The 17,272-nt window shown below is 35.2% G+C and overlaps 1 protein-coding gene across 7 annotated transcripts in view; it reads left to right on the forward strand.

The window, feature by feature from the left end:
• The window catches only part of ATP2B4 (ATPase plasma membrane Ca2+ transporting 4), a 172,380-nt gene extending 155,108 nt beyond the window's left edge, over nucleotides 1-17,272 (forward strand). For 4 of the 7 annotated variants that reach the window (XM_039340443.1, XM_039340424.1, XM_039340415.1 and 1 more), the window contains one exon: nucleotides 12,092-17,272. In XM_039340443.1, coding sequence (XP_039196377.1) covers nucleotides 12,092-12,397 — 306 coding nt within the window. In that variant the 3' untranslated portion in view covers nucleotides 12,398-17,272. Of the gene's footprint in view, nucleotides 1-680; nucleotides 874-12,091 lie in introns of all 7 variants that reach the window. The other 3 variants (XM_039340462.1, XM_039340453.1, XM_039340472.1) reach the window with 2 other exon arrangements.

The raw sequence follows: 17,272 nt of genomic DNA on the forward strand, positions 1-17,272 counted from the left end.
TCCTAACATTGGCTAAAAAGAAATGTCCCACTACAATCTCAGAGTTTGTCCCTTAGAGATAAACTTAGCACACATCACTTTTATATTGCGTGTTTTGGGCTGATATTGGTATCTTTTAAGAACATTTGTATTAGAACAAACATTTGGAAATGTGTTAGCCCACTGATGTTTCCAGATGTGCATGCTGCACTTTTGCACCATACAGGATTTTGCTTACATGCACATTTTCTCCACATCCCACTTGCAGAGCACCATTGTTTCAAATTCTTTTGCCCTGCTGCTTCACTCTGCATAATAAGGTGTAGCCACACGTATGCAGTTACATTCTCCTAAAAGTCTAAATATATTCCTAGGGTTTCTTACAGAAGTAAGCTGAGCCACAGCAGAAATGTTTTCTCCCCAAAAAATTCATATTCACATATGCAGACAGCTCAACTCTGGTAGACAGCAGGTTGAATTGGGGAACTGAAGAAAAAAGGCTGGAATCTCTTTGCTTAACAGCTTTCCCTTTGGATTAACTGCTGAAACTGTGGGGGATGTACTGGGTTTCTCCATTTTCCCCTTCCACTTTTGTTCCTTATGGTATGTATGTGTATCCTTTGTCTGTCCTTCCACTGTCCTAGTTCCTTTTCCTCTTTTGATTGTGGGACAAAGCTATCTCACTCTCTGATTCTTTGCAGATGGACGTAGTTTACACATTCCAGACCGGCGCCTCCTCTTTACAGGGAGCCCTCAGGAGACAGCCTTCCATCGTGAGCCAACACCACGATGTAAAAAATGTTTCTAGCCCAACCCATGTAGCTCTTTCCTCCGTCAATTCCACTCCCACCACTTCTGCTGCTGCTGCTGCTGCTGCATCTCCTCCTGCGGGCAGTGAGTGATAGTCTATTCAATGCATGACTTCCTAATAACCACCAAAGGCACTCGCACAAAGCTAACCAAACCTGTTCTTTTTCCCTTTTCTTTTAACCTATAATTGGATTCATGGTTTCTTATCTTGAGAATTGGGAGGAAGTACGGGGAAAAAAAAAACAATTTTCTATTTCTCTGTGTATAACTTTTTGAAAAAAATCTTGCATCCTTAACGTTGTTTTTAAATTCTTTCTGGTTCTTTCTCTGCCTTTTGTTCTTCCCTATTGCAACTCTTTTCCTTCCTGCAGGACTGAATTAGAATTCCCATATTCCCTGTAGGAATTTTAAAAAGTCTGATGTCTTTCTTAGAGGAAAAGGTGGGACATATAATAAAGGGAATAACCATCATAGATTTGAAAATATGAAAATAAAGGTGTACAATAGCAGGACTAGCTTTTTTTGGTATTCATATTATTCCATAATGGGAAGTAAGTTTGATCCTGAACAAGCAGTCTCCTGTATGTTTTACTAACTTAACATTTACCGTTTCTGAACTTTTGGATTTTTTTTCTGAATAAACTTGCAACATAACATTTTCTGAAAGCTTTATCCTAGACCCTTAAAAGTCATTGGACACTCCTTGCACCTTAAACTCCCAGGCAAGCATCTCAACCATAACTAGGTGGAGGGGGGAAAAAAGTATATGCCACAAAGCAGATAAACCTAGCTATACTTTTTGTTTAGATTTTTTTAAACAAATTGACTTAGCTATAACACTGAATTTATCAAATGAATTATGAAATGCCATTTAAAATCTTTTCAGCTTTCTAGTTGGAGTGTATCGATTATTTATAAAACTTTCTGCATACCAATCTCAAGATCACAATTTTACATTTGGTTTCTAGTTTTAAGTTCCCTCTTGACACAGCCATATGATTAATTCCTAAATTTTGTGTTGTGCTTCTATATAATTAAGCAGTTCAATTGTTCAGAAATTAATTTTTATGTTTATTGAAGCAGTAATTATTCTTCCATGAAGATGGGAGGCCTACAACAAGTCTTGCAAAATAATACTTGCAAAAGAAACTTACTATTTTTTCCCATTTTAATTAAGTGCTGCTTTGTACATCTTCATGGAACTGGCAACCAGTAGTTGTGTAATGCTATTCAACAAACTTTTCTCCAGAAAATTTGGTTTAAAAACAAGTTTTGCATCTATGGTCATACGTTTTTCCACTGTTTTGTTTTTTTTAAAAAAAATTCTTTTTCAGTATGTGTTTTTATGCAACATGCATTCATTTGTTTATCTCATCTTTCTTCAGAATTCAAGGGAAAAATTGAAAATGATTTATATCATGCATTAACTAATATTGCTATTTTTCATTTATATACAAATATCATTTCTGGAGGAGCACACCCCTGACATTTTTTTCACTGAATGTGCCTCCAAAGAAAGAAGTAATTTATTAAAAAATATATATTCATTTTTTTAATTTTGTGCACACATTTAAGGAACTGCACATATTTTTCGTGGCTCATAAAAGCATTAATTTGTGTATGAAGAAATCTTACTTAAATGGGAATATAATTTCCCACCATATAACAATTATACAAAATACTATGTTTTTCTCTTTATGCACTGTCTATGCAGCTGTCTTGATCTTTTTTGCTACCCTTACAAAGCTACATGTCCATGTCTCTCCTTCATCTATCTGCCCCTCCTACCTTCCTCCTTCCTTCCTTCTCTCTTTCCCATCACCTCTTGGAAAGTTCTACACTCCTTAAAACAATTGCTTGAAGGGTAATTTAGAAAAACAGTAAATTGCAATCGCCAGTATGTCTTGCTCATGGCAGTTTATAATCAAGGATTGTTTTCTGATAAGATTCTGAAGGAACTAATGTCCTTAGATTTTCAGAGGAGAACTAAATAGCCTGTGGCCTATCCCACTCAAAAGAAAATGGGAAAATTCATCTGTTTTCATTTTCTGTCTACTAATGAAACAGACATGAGCAGATAGCTGTGGAATTAATGAATACTTTTTTTCCCCTTTTGATGAGGGATCAGACATGTTGAGAAGTACAAGTCTCTTTTCCAAAAACTTTATTATTTGGAAGACTCTTTTGAGGCTATGAATAATTGAAGACATGTTTTATTTCTTCTTTACTTGTAGTATGTTTGGTCTTGATGGAAATGATGTAGATTTCTAGAAACTGTGTACTAATTCAGTATCCCAAAATAGCATTTATGACCTGAAGCAAGGTAGGTAGCCTACTCATATCCCACTCTTTCAAATTTCATCCCATAGGGCAGGGCCAGGGGCCGGATGCATCATGCCAAAACTACACCCACCCATTGCCGGCAATGGGAAAAAAGTCGCAATACATCACAACATGTCACCTGACGTTGCGAGTTTGACATCCGTGTCATAGGGAGAAGAAAAGGGAAAAGATACTTTGCATGACTGATGACACAAGGGGAGATCTTTGTAGGAGTCAGGTGTAGTGCTGCAGTAGAAAAACAGGTTGTATGCCCCTTTCCTGCTGCCATCAGTTACCTCAGGTGGGGAAGTCTCAGTGCCTGAGTTCTCTCATAACTAAGTGGCACTTTCTGGGTAGATTCCACTGAGACCAGAAAAGCTCTACAGATGCCCTTGAATAGTATTTTTTATATTCTTTATCTTCATAGGACCCTTTTCATATAGTCTGCCCCAAAATAACCAATAACCATTGCACTTGCCATGGAATCCCAGAAGTGGTTTAAGTATATGTTCATTCATTCATTCATTCATTCAATCAATCAATCAATTTCTTTTTTTTTTTTTTTTTTATTAAAAGTTTTATACATTTTACAAAAAAGAAAAAAGAATACAAAACAAGAGACAACATATACAAAAAAATAAAACTAAACAATACATATATAAAAAAAAAAAAAAAACCCCACCCCTCCCAAACCCCCCCCCCCTCCCTTCCCCCCCCCTGAGCTTCCCAGAGCAGAATATAGGCTTAAAAAGTAAAAATAAAAATTAAATTAAGAACTTTATATTTATATATATAAAAAGATTATCTATAATATATATAAAAGTAAAACTTATGAAAAAACTATATAATATTTTTGTATACCCAATCTAAATTGTATAAATTTTATCCATTTATCCCAAACAGCAAGAAACTTCTCTTGCGTTTGTTGCTTTAAGAAAGCCGAGATCTTTGCCATTTCCGCCAGATAAGCTACTTTAAGAAACCATTCCTGCAATGTAGGCAAGGATTCCTTCTTCCAATATTGTCCTACTAACAGCCTAGCGGCTGTAATCAAATTTAACATCAATACAACCTCCTTTGTATCACAATCTGTAACAATACCTAACAAAAATAATTGCGGAGTAAATTTTACCCTCCTTCTAAAAATTCTCTGGATATTCCACCATACTTTGATCCAAAATGCTTTTATCTCTCTGCATGACCACCAAATATGATAATAGGAAGCCTCCTTATAACCACATCTCCAACATTTGGGTTGCACGTCAGGGTACATATAAGACATTTTTTGTGGATCAAGGTGCCATCTATAAAACATTTTATAAAAATTCTCCCTTAAATTCTGTGCTTGTGTAAATTTGACATTTCTCACCCAAATTTTTTCCCAGGTGTCCAATGAAACTGGCTCACCAAAATTCTGCGCCCATCTTATCATACAATCTTTAATTAGTTCCGTTTCTGAATCCAATTCAACTAAAACCGCATAAATTCTCTTAATGTGGGTTTGTCTTGAATCCTTCACTTGCTTGATAAGATTTTCATCTTCTCTAAGAAAACCCACCTTACAATCCATCTTCCATCTGTCTAATAATTGCCTATATTGGAACCAAGAATAAATAAAGTTTTCTTGTGCTAACTCTTCCCGTGATTTTAATTGCCAGTTTTGTCCATCCCATTTAAGTAACTGTCTGTAAGACACCATATCCATTTTAACCCCTCTTTTTATTGCTTCTATCGCATGCCAAGGTATAGCCCATAATGGTACTTTGAAATCACTTTTATAATATTTTCTCCAAATCCTAAATAAAGAGATTCTTTAGATATGAGATTTAAAAGCCCAATCCATTTTTTTATTGAATATTAAATAGGCATGCCACCCATAAAGTAAGTCCCATCCCTCTAGATAAAGTATCTCAGAGTTTGTCAAATTTACCCAATCACTGATTAGTGTTAAAACCACCGCATCATAATATAATTTCAAATTTGGTACCTTAAGTCCACCCCTCTCACGGAAGTCTTGCATAATTTTAAACTTAACCCTTGGCTTTTTCCCTGCCCAGATAAATTTATTAAGACCCTTCTGCCACTCATTTAAATTAATCTCATTTTTCAAAATTGGTAACATTTGAAACAGAAAAAGAAACTTGGGTAAAATATTCATTTTTATCACTGCAATTCTTCCCATGAGGGATAATTGCAACTTTTCCCAGTTCTTCAAGTCCTTCTGTACCCTGACCCACAACCTTTCATAATTATTTTTAAATAATTTTACATTAGAAACAGACAACATCACCCCCAAATATTTTACTTTATTAACAATCTCAAAACCCGTCAGGTTAGTCAAAATCTGCTTCTCCTGACTAGACATATTTTTAGATAAAATTTTGGTCTTATTTACATTAATCTTGAAACCCGAGACCAAGCCATAATGATAAATCAACTGTAATAAGTTTACTACAGAATAATCAGGTTGCGACAAAGTAACAACCAAGTCATCCGCAAAAGCTCTTAACTTATATTCTTTTTTATTAACATATATTCCTTTAATTTAACTTATATAAATCTACTAATGTACAATTGTTAGATATAAATAAATATTTAGCTGAGGCAAGTTTTCCTAAATTGACTGAGGATCAGAAATATGAAATTAATGGCTTAATTACTAAGGAGGAAATTGCCTCAGCAATTCAACAATTGAAACTAGGGAAAGCACCGGGTACGGATGGGTTAACAGCTGTTTATTATAAAGCTTTAATGGAGGAGATGATCCAACCATTAAATGGTCTTTTTAATGGTATCTTACAGGGTTTAGAGATTCCTCCTTCATGGCGTAGTGCCTTTATATCATTGATTCCAAAGGAGGATCAAGATCTTACTTTACCAAAAAATTATAGGCCTATATCTCTTTTAAACGTGGATTATAAGATATTTGTAAAAATTTTGGTAAATAGGCTTATGAGGGTGGTGCATCATCTTGTGCATAAAGATCAATCAGGGTTTATAACAGGAAGGTATATGAAAAACAATGTTAGACAAATTATTAATCTATTAGAATACTTAGATAAGAACAACCAAGTTCCTGCAGGGCTCATATTTTTAGATGCTGAAAAAGCATTTGACCAATTGAATTGGCATTTTATGCTAAGAGTAATGGAAGAAATGAATTTTGGTGAAAACATATTACAAGCCCTTAAGGTAATATATCAAAAACAAACAGCACAACTTATTGTTAATGGAGGTCTCTCGGAGGTTTTCACAATAGAGAAAGGTACTAGACAGGGGTGTCCTTTATCGCCATTGTTGTTTGTTTTAACATTGGAAATATTATTGATCAAAATTCGAGAGTCTCAGGAAATCAATCAATTTCTAAAGTCGCCTATTTCAGTCAATAACTCTGGGTAGTTTACAATATGTTGCCATTTAGGGAAGTTTCTTTAGTATTTCAGAAGGTTTAAATTTTACTGAAAGTGAGTTTCATAGGAGCTTTCATCATCATTCCTTTTGTTCTTTTTGTAACTTTTCAGGCTTTTCAAAAGGATCTCCCAACTCTTTGCGATAAATTTTGGGAAGGATTGAGAAGAGATTCAGGAGTAGGGGAATTACTGAAACTAATCCCCTCTCTATTCTATTTGCAGAGGTTTCTCCAAATTAAAACAAAACAAAACCAATCTGTCTTTTGGCAATTGAATTGACTCATTAAGAATAAAAACTGTTACCTAAAAGCAAAACTGTTATATGAAATAACACCTATAAGCCACTTAGCTTTTCTGTTGGTCCATTCACTAGTTTGGAATCAAGATAAAGAAAGCATGTGGGGGGGGAAGGAGGGGGAGGAAACCTATTATAGATGACTAAGGATCCTGATCTCAATTTAAGTTATTGTAGAGTTATGGTAGTAGGCAATATGTTCAGATTCAAATCAGGTACGGTAATCTCGCGGTATTTGTTGGCCTCTTCCTAAAAAGCCATGCTTTTTTCTTGTCTCTTGCAGTATTTACCTAAGGTCAGAAAAATACACTAAGGAGGCAATGCTGGGCCTTCTCCAGAGATATTTAATCAAAGCAATGTTTCCATGGGCATCAGTATAAATCTGACATTTCCCAATAATTATTCACTGGAAACCTGAGATAGGATGGGCAGAGAGAGTGTTCCCCAAATCACCCAGTGGTGCTCAAGTTCAGATTCAATACTTTAACTACCCTACCTTATTGGCTTTTAAGACTCTTGTGTGTATATGGGGAGAAAAATGCTTACATGATTTTCCCCCACCTCCTGTAATCCCAATTCAGATTAGAGAGAGCTGAATTTTCAAATTACGTTAAAAAAAACTCTACTGAAGATGAGTCATGGAATTTGTTTCTCCCAATGCAAATTGCAAATGGAGAAATTACCATATGGATCAGGATTGCAATAAGGCTAAATGGTGGAAGCTCCTGAATTTTCCATACTAGGATAGCAATCTAAATCGGGACCCCTCATTTACTTTTAAGTAGGAAAAAAAAAGAGCAAAACCAGGTGCCCATTTCATGTTTAAAATAGTATGATTTTGAATTCCACATTGTAGGACAGAAATGGGAACCTATTTTGAAATCCGATCCATGAGAAACTCTAGTTTGTTATTTCATTAAAATGAAAGCAAGTTAGAAATTTCAGGAAAGCACAACATGCTAAGTAAAACTTGACAGTAAACTTAGAAGGTTAGCAAGAGATCATGAGGAGAAACTGGAGGATAAGCAAGTAATAGCCATTAAGGCAATTGAGAATTTATATACTTATTCTGAATATGAATATACTTTCTCAGTCATTTGTAATATTACAGTTTCCAAATTTGACATAAATAAATAAACAGATCAGTCAAATGGGTGAATTGTGATTGTTACAAGAAATAACAATTTCATGATAAATATTTTAGTAGGTTTTGGGCATGATAGCTAAATGGATCTTCTATATTTAAAGTAAGCTGTATTTTTAATTATAGGATCCTGAGTACAGAAGAAAGGAAATTATTATTATCAGAAGTTGCATACAAAGCTTTAGGGGCATCCCTAGTCCAATTGTATATTTCATTGAATCCCTAACAGAAGCTGACACAAGCTGTACATGATACAAAGTAAACATTACATTCTTTTACAAATTTGAATAGTATTTCAGTTGATCCAATCTTTGTTTTTTTATTGTGAAGTTGTTAATAAGTCCCCAAATATGGTTGATTTATTAGATCTATAGTTAGGTGGAAGAAAAGTTACTGAACAAATACTCTCTTTTATAATATCTGAGATTGTAATAATTGTTCTTTCTACTTTCAACAACCATGGGTTCCTCTAAGAGCTACCTGAGATTGGAATATGAAGCTAATTCCCTATTACAAAGACTATTTTTAAAAAATCTCTAAATGCACACATGACCAATTGCCAAGGTCAGAAGCATGTTAAAATATGGAAGTTACATGGACTGCTAAAGTAAGGGTGAGACTGAAAGACAGAAAATTCTCTGCTAGAACTGTCCCCAGTTTGGTCAAATCTGCAAAACAGAACCTACAGATCAATGCAAAAACCTGCTGTAAATTTTGGCATGAATAGGACTATTTTTTTTATCCACAGTACATGATTGCTTATGTTAGAATTATCTATAAGAGAGAATTGTCAGCAGGAACTTTTTCTGAAGATGGTCCAAAGAGATCCTTGATATGCCTGAAACATTTTGGAACAATGTTTGTTGGAACAAAATTTGAAGTATTTGACCTTAATTACGTAACATAATTTGGAGAAAAAAGGAAGAAATATTTGAAGAAAAAAACACCATGCCAATATTAAATATGGGTTGCCTCTATTATGTTTGGGGTGGTGTGGAAATACTGTAGGTGGCATGGGAAATATTTGGCAAGCAGATGGAAGAATGGTTTAATTAAAATTCAGTGCACCCTACAAGCTAATCTCCCACAGATAGAGAAGAAATTAAAATCAAAGGTGGTTATGAATGCAAGAACAGAAATAGAAAATACCTGTAGCTGATTACAGAAATGTTTGGAACCATATACCTGGTGGAGCCTATATCAGCTGCTGGTTTTTTTTAAAGAATTCGTTGAAATATACAATCTGCCTAGGTGTGCCTAAACATTTGATTATTGTTGATCATCACTTAGCATAGAAAGAATCGGGAGAAAGGCATAGTAAGAGAATTGAGTTATAAAACATTTTTTGGATTGATTGATGTAACCTGGCTTTATTTTATGTCAGTTTAAGGCAGCATACATACTTAATGCTTCCATCTCCTATTTTACCCACAACAACCCTGTGAACTGGGCTGGGATGAGACATGACTGGGAAAGTAATCCAGGTGGCTTCTCTTTCATAGTCTCCTGCTTTTTAGTTTGGCATCAGAGTTGGTTTCATGAACATAATAGATTCATATATTATACTTAAATGATGTTTTGCTTAACCAGGTTTATTAAAGAATACAATCACAGGTGGTTTCATGCAATACACTAAGACATAGAGACTAAAATAAAACCAAATATATCTTAGCACATTGTATTAATCAGTATGAACAAAATTGAGAGAAAATGTTATGTTATGAAACTAACATAAAGGTTGGATTTGCATGTTGGGCATTAAGTATTTTTGGCCCTAAAAGTGTTTAATTAATTAGATTCATGGTTTAATTCAGTCAGCTGAAATGATATCAGATTTGGAGATGTCTTTATACCCATTAATATTAAATATGTTAGAAACTTCTAGCATGCTTTAACCGTCTTAATAGTTTCATGTAGTTTAAATCAGAACTTTGCCACTTTGGAAACTGAAACCCTATTTCTGGCTTCTTTGCAAAGTATAATTCTTAAAGCCTGAGTATTTGAAAGACTGTCTGTTTCAGTACAAACCTGTCTGTCATAAAAATGTTCAGGGAGGTTCCTTCTAAATATGCCTCTGCTGGCAGAGGTCTATTCATCTGGCTTGCTCTTAGACAGTACAAGGCATTCTTGGAAGTTGTGTTTATTCTCTTTCTTTATAAGAGAATTCAAAATGCCTATTTTATCCACTTTTTTTTTACTTATTTTAATTTGCATTTTATTAGTTGCTGTTTCAAATGCTCAAAATGAGCAGTAGGAAGCTGAAGAATGAAGAAATAAATAACAAAGAAGCACCCTACTGGAGGAATTCTCTCCCCTTCCCCCTTTTATTTTCTTTCTGCACTACAATCACATTGCCTCCAAAATTTTTGTCATAATCACAGCGCTTTAACTCTGGCTGGTGGGCAAGAGAGCTGCAGAAAGAAAGCAGTGGATAGAATGGGCATTAATATTGTCCTGTCACCAGCAGCATTACCCCATCTTGTGTTACTGGAAGTTGCTTTCCAGTACCGTTTTTCAGAGAAGCATTAACAACTAATATATGGCTACATAAGATATCCAAGTAAAATGTAAATGTAGCAAAAGAAAACAATCCCATTGTGTTCCTTTAAAATGTCATTTTCAAAATACTGTGGAGTCTTTTAAATAAATTAATATAATTATGCATGTTATACTGCTGGGTTGCCATAACAGATTGAAAACGTTGTGCACATTTGTTCCCACCCACCTATCTACTTCTGAGAACTGAAGAAGGCTTTGGAGAAGGTTTTTAAGTGTTGCTGCCACTGTATTTGTCATTATGATTAATTGGATATAAAATAGTTTTTTCCCTATAAATATGCCTGAACAGTTATTTGAATTTGAGATTCATTACACCATTTTGGTTTGTTTTAGCTCATCAGTGCATAAAATGTGGGTTGCATTAAGAGGCACCATTTTAATTTGCTTTGGGGATATGTTTTGCATCCAAGTCTCGGTGGAATGCTGATAATATTGCCTATATTTAATGTATGTATATAGTTAATATGAACAATAGCAAGCTTTGATCATCATGTTTGATATGTTGATTTGAGTGAGCATGATTTTCACAGCAACATGATTCATCACGCAGAGGGAAGATGTCTGAATCCAAATATTAGTAATGCTTTTTTGGTATGCATATATGATTTATATTATTTCTGTGACCGAAGAAACTGTGATCAGAAGAATGAATGGAAGGACAGAAATGTCTTAAGTCTGAGTCAGACACTACCAAATAACCAAAGAATTATTAAGAGCATGGGATTTTGTGACCTCATTCATTTCCATCTTCCCTAAATTTCAGCTGTTGGAAACTCTGTAGGGTAACATGTAGCCTATGGGCATTAGTTGCCTTACTCTTACCTTTAAACATTAGTGTCACAAGCTAAGAGAAGCGATGGGCTCTTTCTCAGAGCAGCAGTGAGTGCTGGACATCCCTGTTGAACAAGCGGTCTATTAACTGCTCTTGGAAATGAGTGGCCAGTTTCCAACCTCAAGAGCTTCTAGCCTGGACTTCACTTTAATAGCCTCCTTACTACTGCATGCTCACTGATATGTTGATCATTCTGCTTGGATTTGCTACAGTACACAGTCTTGACCATTTTTGTGTGCAACACATTTCAGCCAATTAAATCTTTATAGGTTTGGGAATTGAAAAACAGCACCATCTTTTGCCACCCCAATTTTGCCTTGAAGCAAATCTGCACTTTGAGAATGTGTATGTTTTAATTGCTTTTGAGTTGCTCCATATGGATAGTTTTGTTGAAGAACAACTGTGCTTTGAATGTTCATGCATTTCAAAATTACTGCTGGAAATGTGACATGTCTTTTCTTGCAGCTCCTGAAGCCTCCTCATAGTTGGTTGCCCCATCACATGTACGGTGCCTGACTTTTGACCATTGTGGTTATCCTGGTTCTCCATAGATACTCTTTCACATATATATATATATATATATATATATATTGTTCAAAACCATTATTGTGGCTTTTGTTGTTTTTGTTATATTTATTGCATTCTTCCTCCCCCTGAAATCCTTAAAGACTGCCTCTTGCTATCACTCACTTTTGTATCTGCTTGTTTTTATTTTCATCCCTCATCCTCCTATGGCATAGATCAAGGTGGTGAATGCGTTCCGTAGCTCCCTGTATGAAGGCCTCGAGAAACCCGAATCCAGAAGCTCCATTCATAACTTCATGACTCATCCAGAGTTCACCCTCGAGGAAGACGAGCCTGAGACCCCATTCCTCGATGGCACTGATGAAGACTTGGAAGCTGAAGAACTTAAAAAGCAAAGTGAAGAGAGCCCAGGGGAGTCCTCACCCCTCAACACAAATAACAATGCAATGGACAGCAATATAGCTGAGGACACCATGCCAGAGCCAGAAAGCCCTTTACACAGCTTGGAAACATCAGTTTGATCTCTGAACTTTGACCTTCCTGCTTCCCCTTTCTCTAGGCAACATAGGCACCAATATCTGACCATACGCTGCAGCTACTTTGGCCAATTTCTTCTCCATCCTCTTTATGATTTCTTGGCTGCAGAAATCATGGTATCACCTGGGTAGAACTGTATTTTCAACAAATTGCTTGGCAGAGGTGCCTCCCTCATGAAAGAAATCACCAGTGTGAACATCATCTTCTCAAGTTGGGTACCACATGTGTGTAGTAGTAATTTTTCTCCTTGCTCAAGTTGTATGCTTAAATAGAAATGCTCTAGATTCCCTTTAAAAGTTTGATGTATAGCATCTATGGCACAGTTGCAAGATATTTCCTTAATTTTGTTTATGGAATCAGAATCCTAGATGCTTTTAAATGTCCTTGGGAAGATGACAATGAGTGTCATAGGAATGTTTTTAAAGGGGAGGGGGTGATCTGAGTAAGGAGTTAGATGTGAACCTAGTCTTCCACAGAGCAAGCTGGGGAAGAACTAGTATCCATCCTTTTACTATTTTGTTTCTATTATCTCTTTGTTTCCAGGATAGTGTCGGTCACAAAAGATAAGGAGGAATATAGACAGTCTTAAAATATATATTTTTAAAGAGGAATAAAGCTAATCATAAGGAGATACAACAGTGCCATATATCCTGAGAGAATTAAATGTTAAGGGATTTGGTTTTTAATGAAAAATTACTTTTTATGATTTTAGATCAAAATATTTTGGAATTATATATTACCTGAGATATGTAAGATGTTTATGTATTACATATTTTTGTTTAATGGGAATTTCATCGTTCTGAATATTAGGTGAATATGTCATCAGTAAGGTGAACATCTCAACCCTCTGATTCCAAATAAGATGGAACAAGTATGGGCTTATTACTTCTGCCCAATTTTTATTTGGACGCTTAGAAGGAGCTAGTTCTTTGGAGAGTGAAAGTATAAAGGCCAGCTCTAATAAGAATCTGATAGTTCTTACAGGTTTTTTTTTTACTGCATTTTGAATGCTGAAGAATGAAAAAGTAATAGGAAATGTCTTGGCCACAAATATATACACAGAATGTTTTTGTGTGTATGGAAAATCTAAATGAATCAGTTCTGTATATTTGGGATAAATTGTGTAGCATTGTGGCACAAAGCACTTTCCTTAGTTGATAAGAATAAGATTCTCCCTGTTTCCTGTTAATAGGTTTTCCCTTTTTTACATCTTGTACGGAAAGGATACTTACTGGTCTCATTTTGATACAGTTGCAATATTGAGATGCTGTTCTAGGGGGAGTCACTGTTTCACCCTTACGGACCATAGCCATATGGGGAGCGAATAGGATGTCCTGCTGAAACTGCTTGTATAGAATTTCTGCAAGAAAAGTGGGCCATCTAACCAAACATGCACTAATCTGGACCCTTATGTCAGTTCACAGTGCTTTTCTTGGAATGGACTACCTGGAAACAAAGAGAATCTAACTTTTCCTACTTCTTTTGGAAGTTTTATTGTCTGGCCATCTTCCCAGCATTCAAATGTATGCGTATTTTTGCTGGAAATTGGGTTTTTTAAATAGCTTTTCCCTTTCCTTTGTAAGAACGCACAGCAGAAACTCCTGTGCCTTGTCTAAGCACTGCCCAAAGCACTGCCTGTCATATTTTACTCCAGTACTTTGCCAAGAGATAAGTGTTCCTTAAGCAAAGACAAAACGAACCAAGAAAGAAAGTAAATTGTCTCTTGATTCGACCCTTTAAGCCCAAAACCTTCTACCCGATTAATTGGTCATTGAATTTCATCCTGAGTTCAAGATAGACTGATGAAGATTCCTTTTCCATAGCTGTTCTTTTCCAGGGTTGCTATAAAGAGGGCTTGTATGCTGGGCTCAGCAAACTGCCATTATCTGAAAAAAAAAAAGCCTGCCCATGTTCCACCCTCTGAGTTGCCAATAAGGCCCTGAGTCATTCTCACTCTCCTTCCTTCCAGATACATCACTTCATTCCTTTAATCTGAACTATATAGATTGGGAAGATTTAGGCAGGAGAGCCCCGTTTCTTGTTGTGCAAACTATCAGATAAGGAGGAAGGGCTCCCGTTTTCATTTCATTTCATTCTGTTCAAAACATTGCAATGCTTTAAGGTCATTTTTCTATTTTAAATACTTGCAAAAACAAAAGGGGGTGTTAGGCACCTGCGTGAATATTTGTGAATTATTTGGGGGAGGGGATACTGATTTTATTTTTATGTTTGGGTGGTTTTTTTAATTCAAAAGTTTTTGGAAGAAGAAGAAACTCACTCCAACTATCTGTAATTGACAGATTGCAGTGAGGTATCTGGCCTACATTTTTATCCATTTTTTTTCCTTTTTTCTGTCTAGTTTCCTCAGGGGACGGGATAATTATATAAATATTATGCAAAAAATATATAGTTTTCTTTAGATCAGAAACGTATATTTTTAAGTCAGCCATATGTATTTTGTTTAAAAGAAACAAAGCTGTGAGTTACGTAACTGCAGTGGAATGTAGTCACATGGCTGGCAGTGGAAAAATGAATGTTTGGTCAGACTCTTGTTAGCTTCCTTTCTCTGAACAGCCCTCTTTGTAATAAAGTCAGTTGTGTTATACAAAACTGTTTTTTATATAAATTATGTTGATAGGGCAACATGGTTTAAAGTATAAGTGTTATTACCATGCATACATTTTTAAATGTAAAATAGTTGAGTTTTTCCCAATTTACTTTTGGTTATAAAATTGGCTGAAGTTGACTGGTTGAAGTTATTAAAGACCTGTAGTATATGCCGCCACGAGAGAGGACTTAAGATGAAAGCAAGGAGTCCATTTGCAGTTTTATGGATGCGCACACTCGCCCACTGGCCACCTTGCTGATTCCGTTAAGACTTTTGATCCTCTGCCTAGGGAAAAAGAGGGATTTTTTTTTTCAATTAAATCCTTCCTTAGGTCAAAATAGTTGAACAATTCTGTCCAAAGTTGACTGCATCAGCCATCTGAGAAAAGGCAAGTAAACCCAGTTCAGCAAAGATCAGCTCTTCTGTATAAAGTGCACGCTTTATTTTATTTTATGTTATTTTATTTTTACCCTATGCAGCATTCTTCTGGATGTAGCTAGCATCCAAATAAAATGATTCCTGCACACAACTCCACTTATAAGTGTAGTCTATCCTTGCTGGATGGGAGTGGTGTTAGATGATAATTTCTTACAACAGTAAGTATGCCGTTAGAAACAAAACTACCTTTGCAGGAAGTAAATGATAATGGGAGGGAGAAATAATTCAAGATTGTGCCATGCCAGATGGAAGATGAGGTAGTATCCTCTTGTGTATATGCTTGGGATGATTTATTAAAAAATGAAATGGACCCTAGAGCAGTTTTTCATCTGTTTCTTAATAGGAACATATTGTTTTTGTTAAACAAATTGGCACATTGGTACCAAAGACATTACATTATTTGCTATGTGCAGTGAAAAATATCCATTTTCAGGAGCTAAAACTGTGCAATTGGTTCTTTTTATTCCATTGCACAGGGATCTAATTTAATTTTTTAAAGTTTTGTGCAATAAGTTTTAGGAAAATATTATTTTAAAAGGCATTTTTAAGAGGAAAAGAAATCTAATTGTAATTTTAGCCATGGGCAATCTAAATGAAGATTCATACCATAATTTGAACAGAAGTATAAAACTGTTCATTTAGCTTTTGATCTAAGGACCAATACAAACACTCATTATAACGGGGCTGCAAGCAAGTCCATTAAAGATCTCCAATAATTCCAATTCAATGACTGCATTTTTAAAGAAGTATTTTTAATAATCAATATTTGCTGAGCACTCCTAGTTCAGCATTTTTTTTCTGACCCACCCGAGCTCTTGATGAGATTACAGCAGTGTTGGGATGGTTATAGCCCTAAGAACAGGCACAGCTTTAAAAAGTACAGGAAGGCAATTACAGCTTCTAGATGTGTCATGGAAATCTTTTATGAATAAGCTTCACCAGACTCTATAACTCTTTATGAGGGTCTTCTTGATGGAGGATTCTTGGACATCTAGCTCTACCACTAAAGAGAGGAAATAAATAGAACTCTCACTTCAGTCCATGATGCTTATAGAATTGCTTCAATATTACAATCAATATAGCTGCACACTAATACTCTATTCTACTTTTTGTTGTGCTTTGTAGCTGGCAATATTCCTGTTAACCAATAAATGGAGTCCAGTCTACAGATTCATGTGCCCTTTGAACCCATGGCTAAGACTACTTGTTCAGGTTTTTTTTCTGCCCATAAATACATACATATACAGTATTAACATAAATACTGCATATATATTTATTTAAATCTCTTCAAAAGCATGCATATAAGAATTTTAAGTTTCCCCTTTTTCAATAACTAGTATAATAAGCAATGGTATTTTTATATTAAAAAAGAAAAAGACAAAAACAAAAGACTGAATATTATATGGTATGCATGACAAAATGGTTTTAAAAAAGTGTGGTTTCAAAGCAATATGTACCCTGGTGTGTTTGCCATATTCTAGAGTCCAGCTTAAAGTGCACCTGATCTGTAATAGCATTTTGATATTATTTAATCTCTATGTACAATGTTTTGCATGTATTTATATGGTTCTTGGGATTTTTTTTCTTTTTAGTTATTTGATAAAGAATAAAGAGAGGAATGGGGTTGGCATGATTGACAAAGCTTTTTCTGTAACATTTGAAACTTTAAATATAGATAATGCTCTGATTGGAAACATTGCAAGGAAATTAAGCTAAGAAAGGGAAAGGGTTTTGAACTAATAAAGCTTGTTTTGCTGTTAAGCAGAATCAATGCACAAGTGCATGGAGAGAATAAACTGTGCCCATATGTAAT

The sequence above is a fragment of the Crotalus tigris genome, unplaced genomic scaffold (genome assembly GCF_016545835.1).
Source record: "Crotalus tigris isolate CLP2741 ecotype Arizona unplaced genomic scaffold, ASM1654583v1 scf7180000017550.10884619, whole genome shotgun sequence".
NCBI classification, from domain to species: Eukaryota; Metazoa; Chordata; class Lepidosauria; order Squamata; family Viperidae; genus Crotalus; species Crotalus tigris.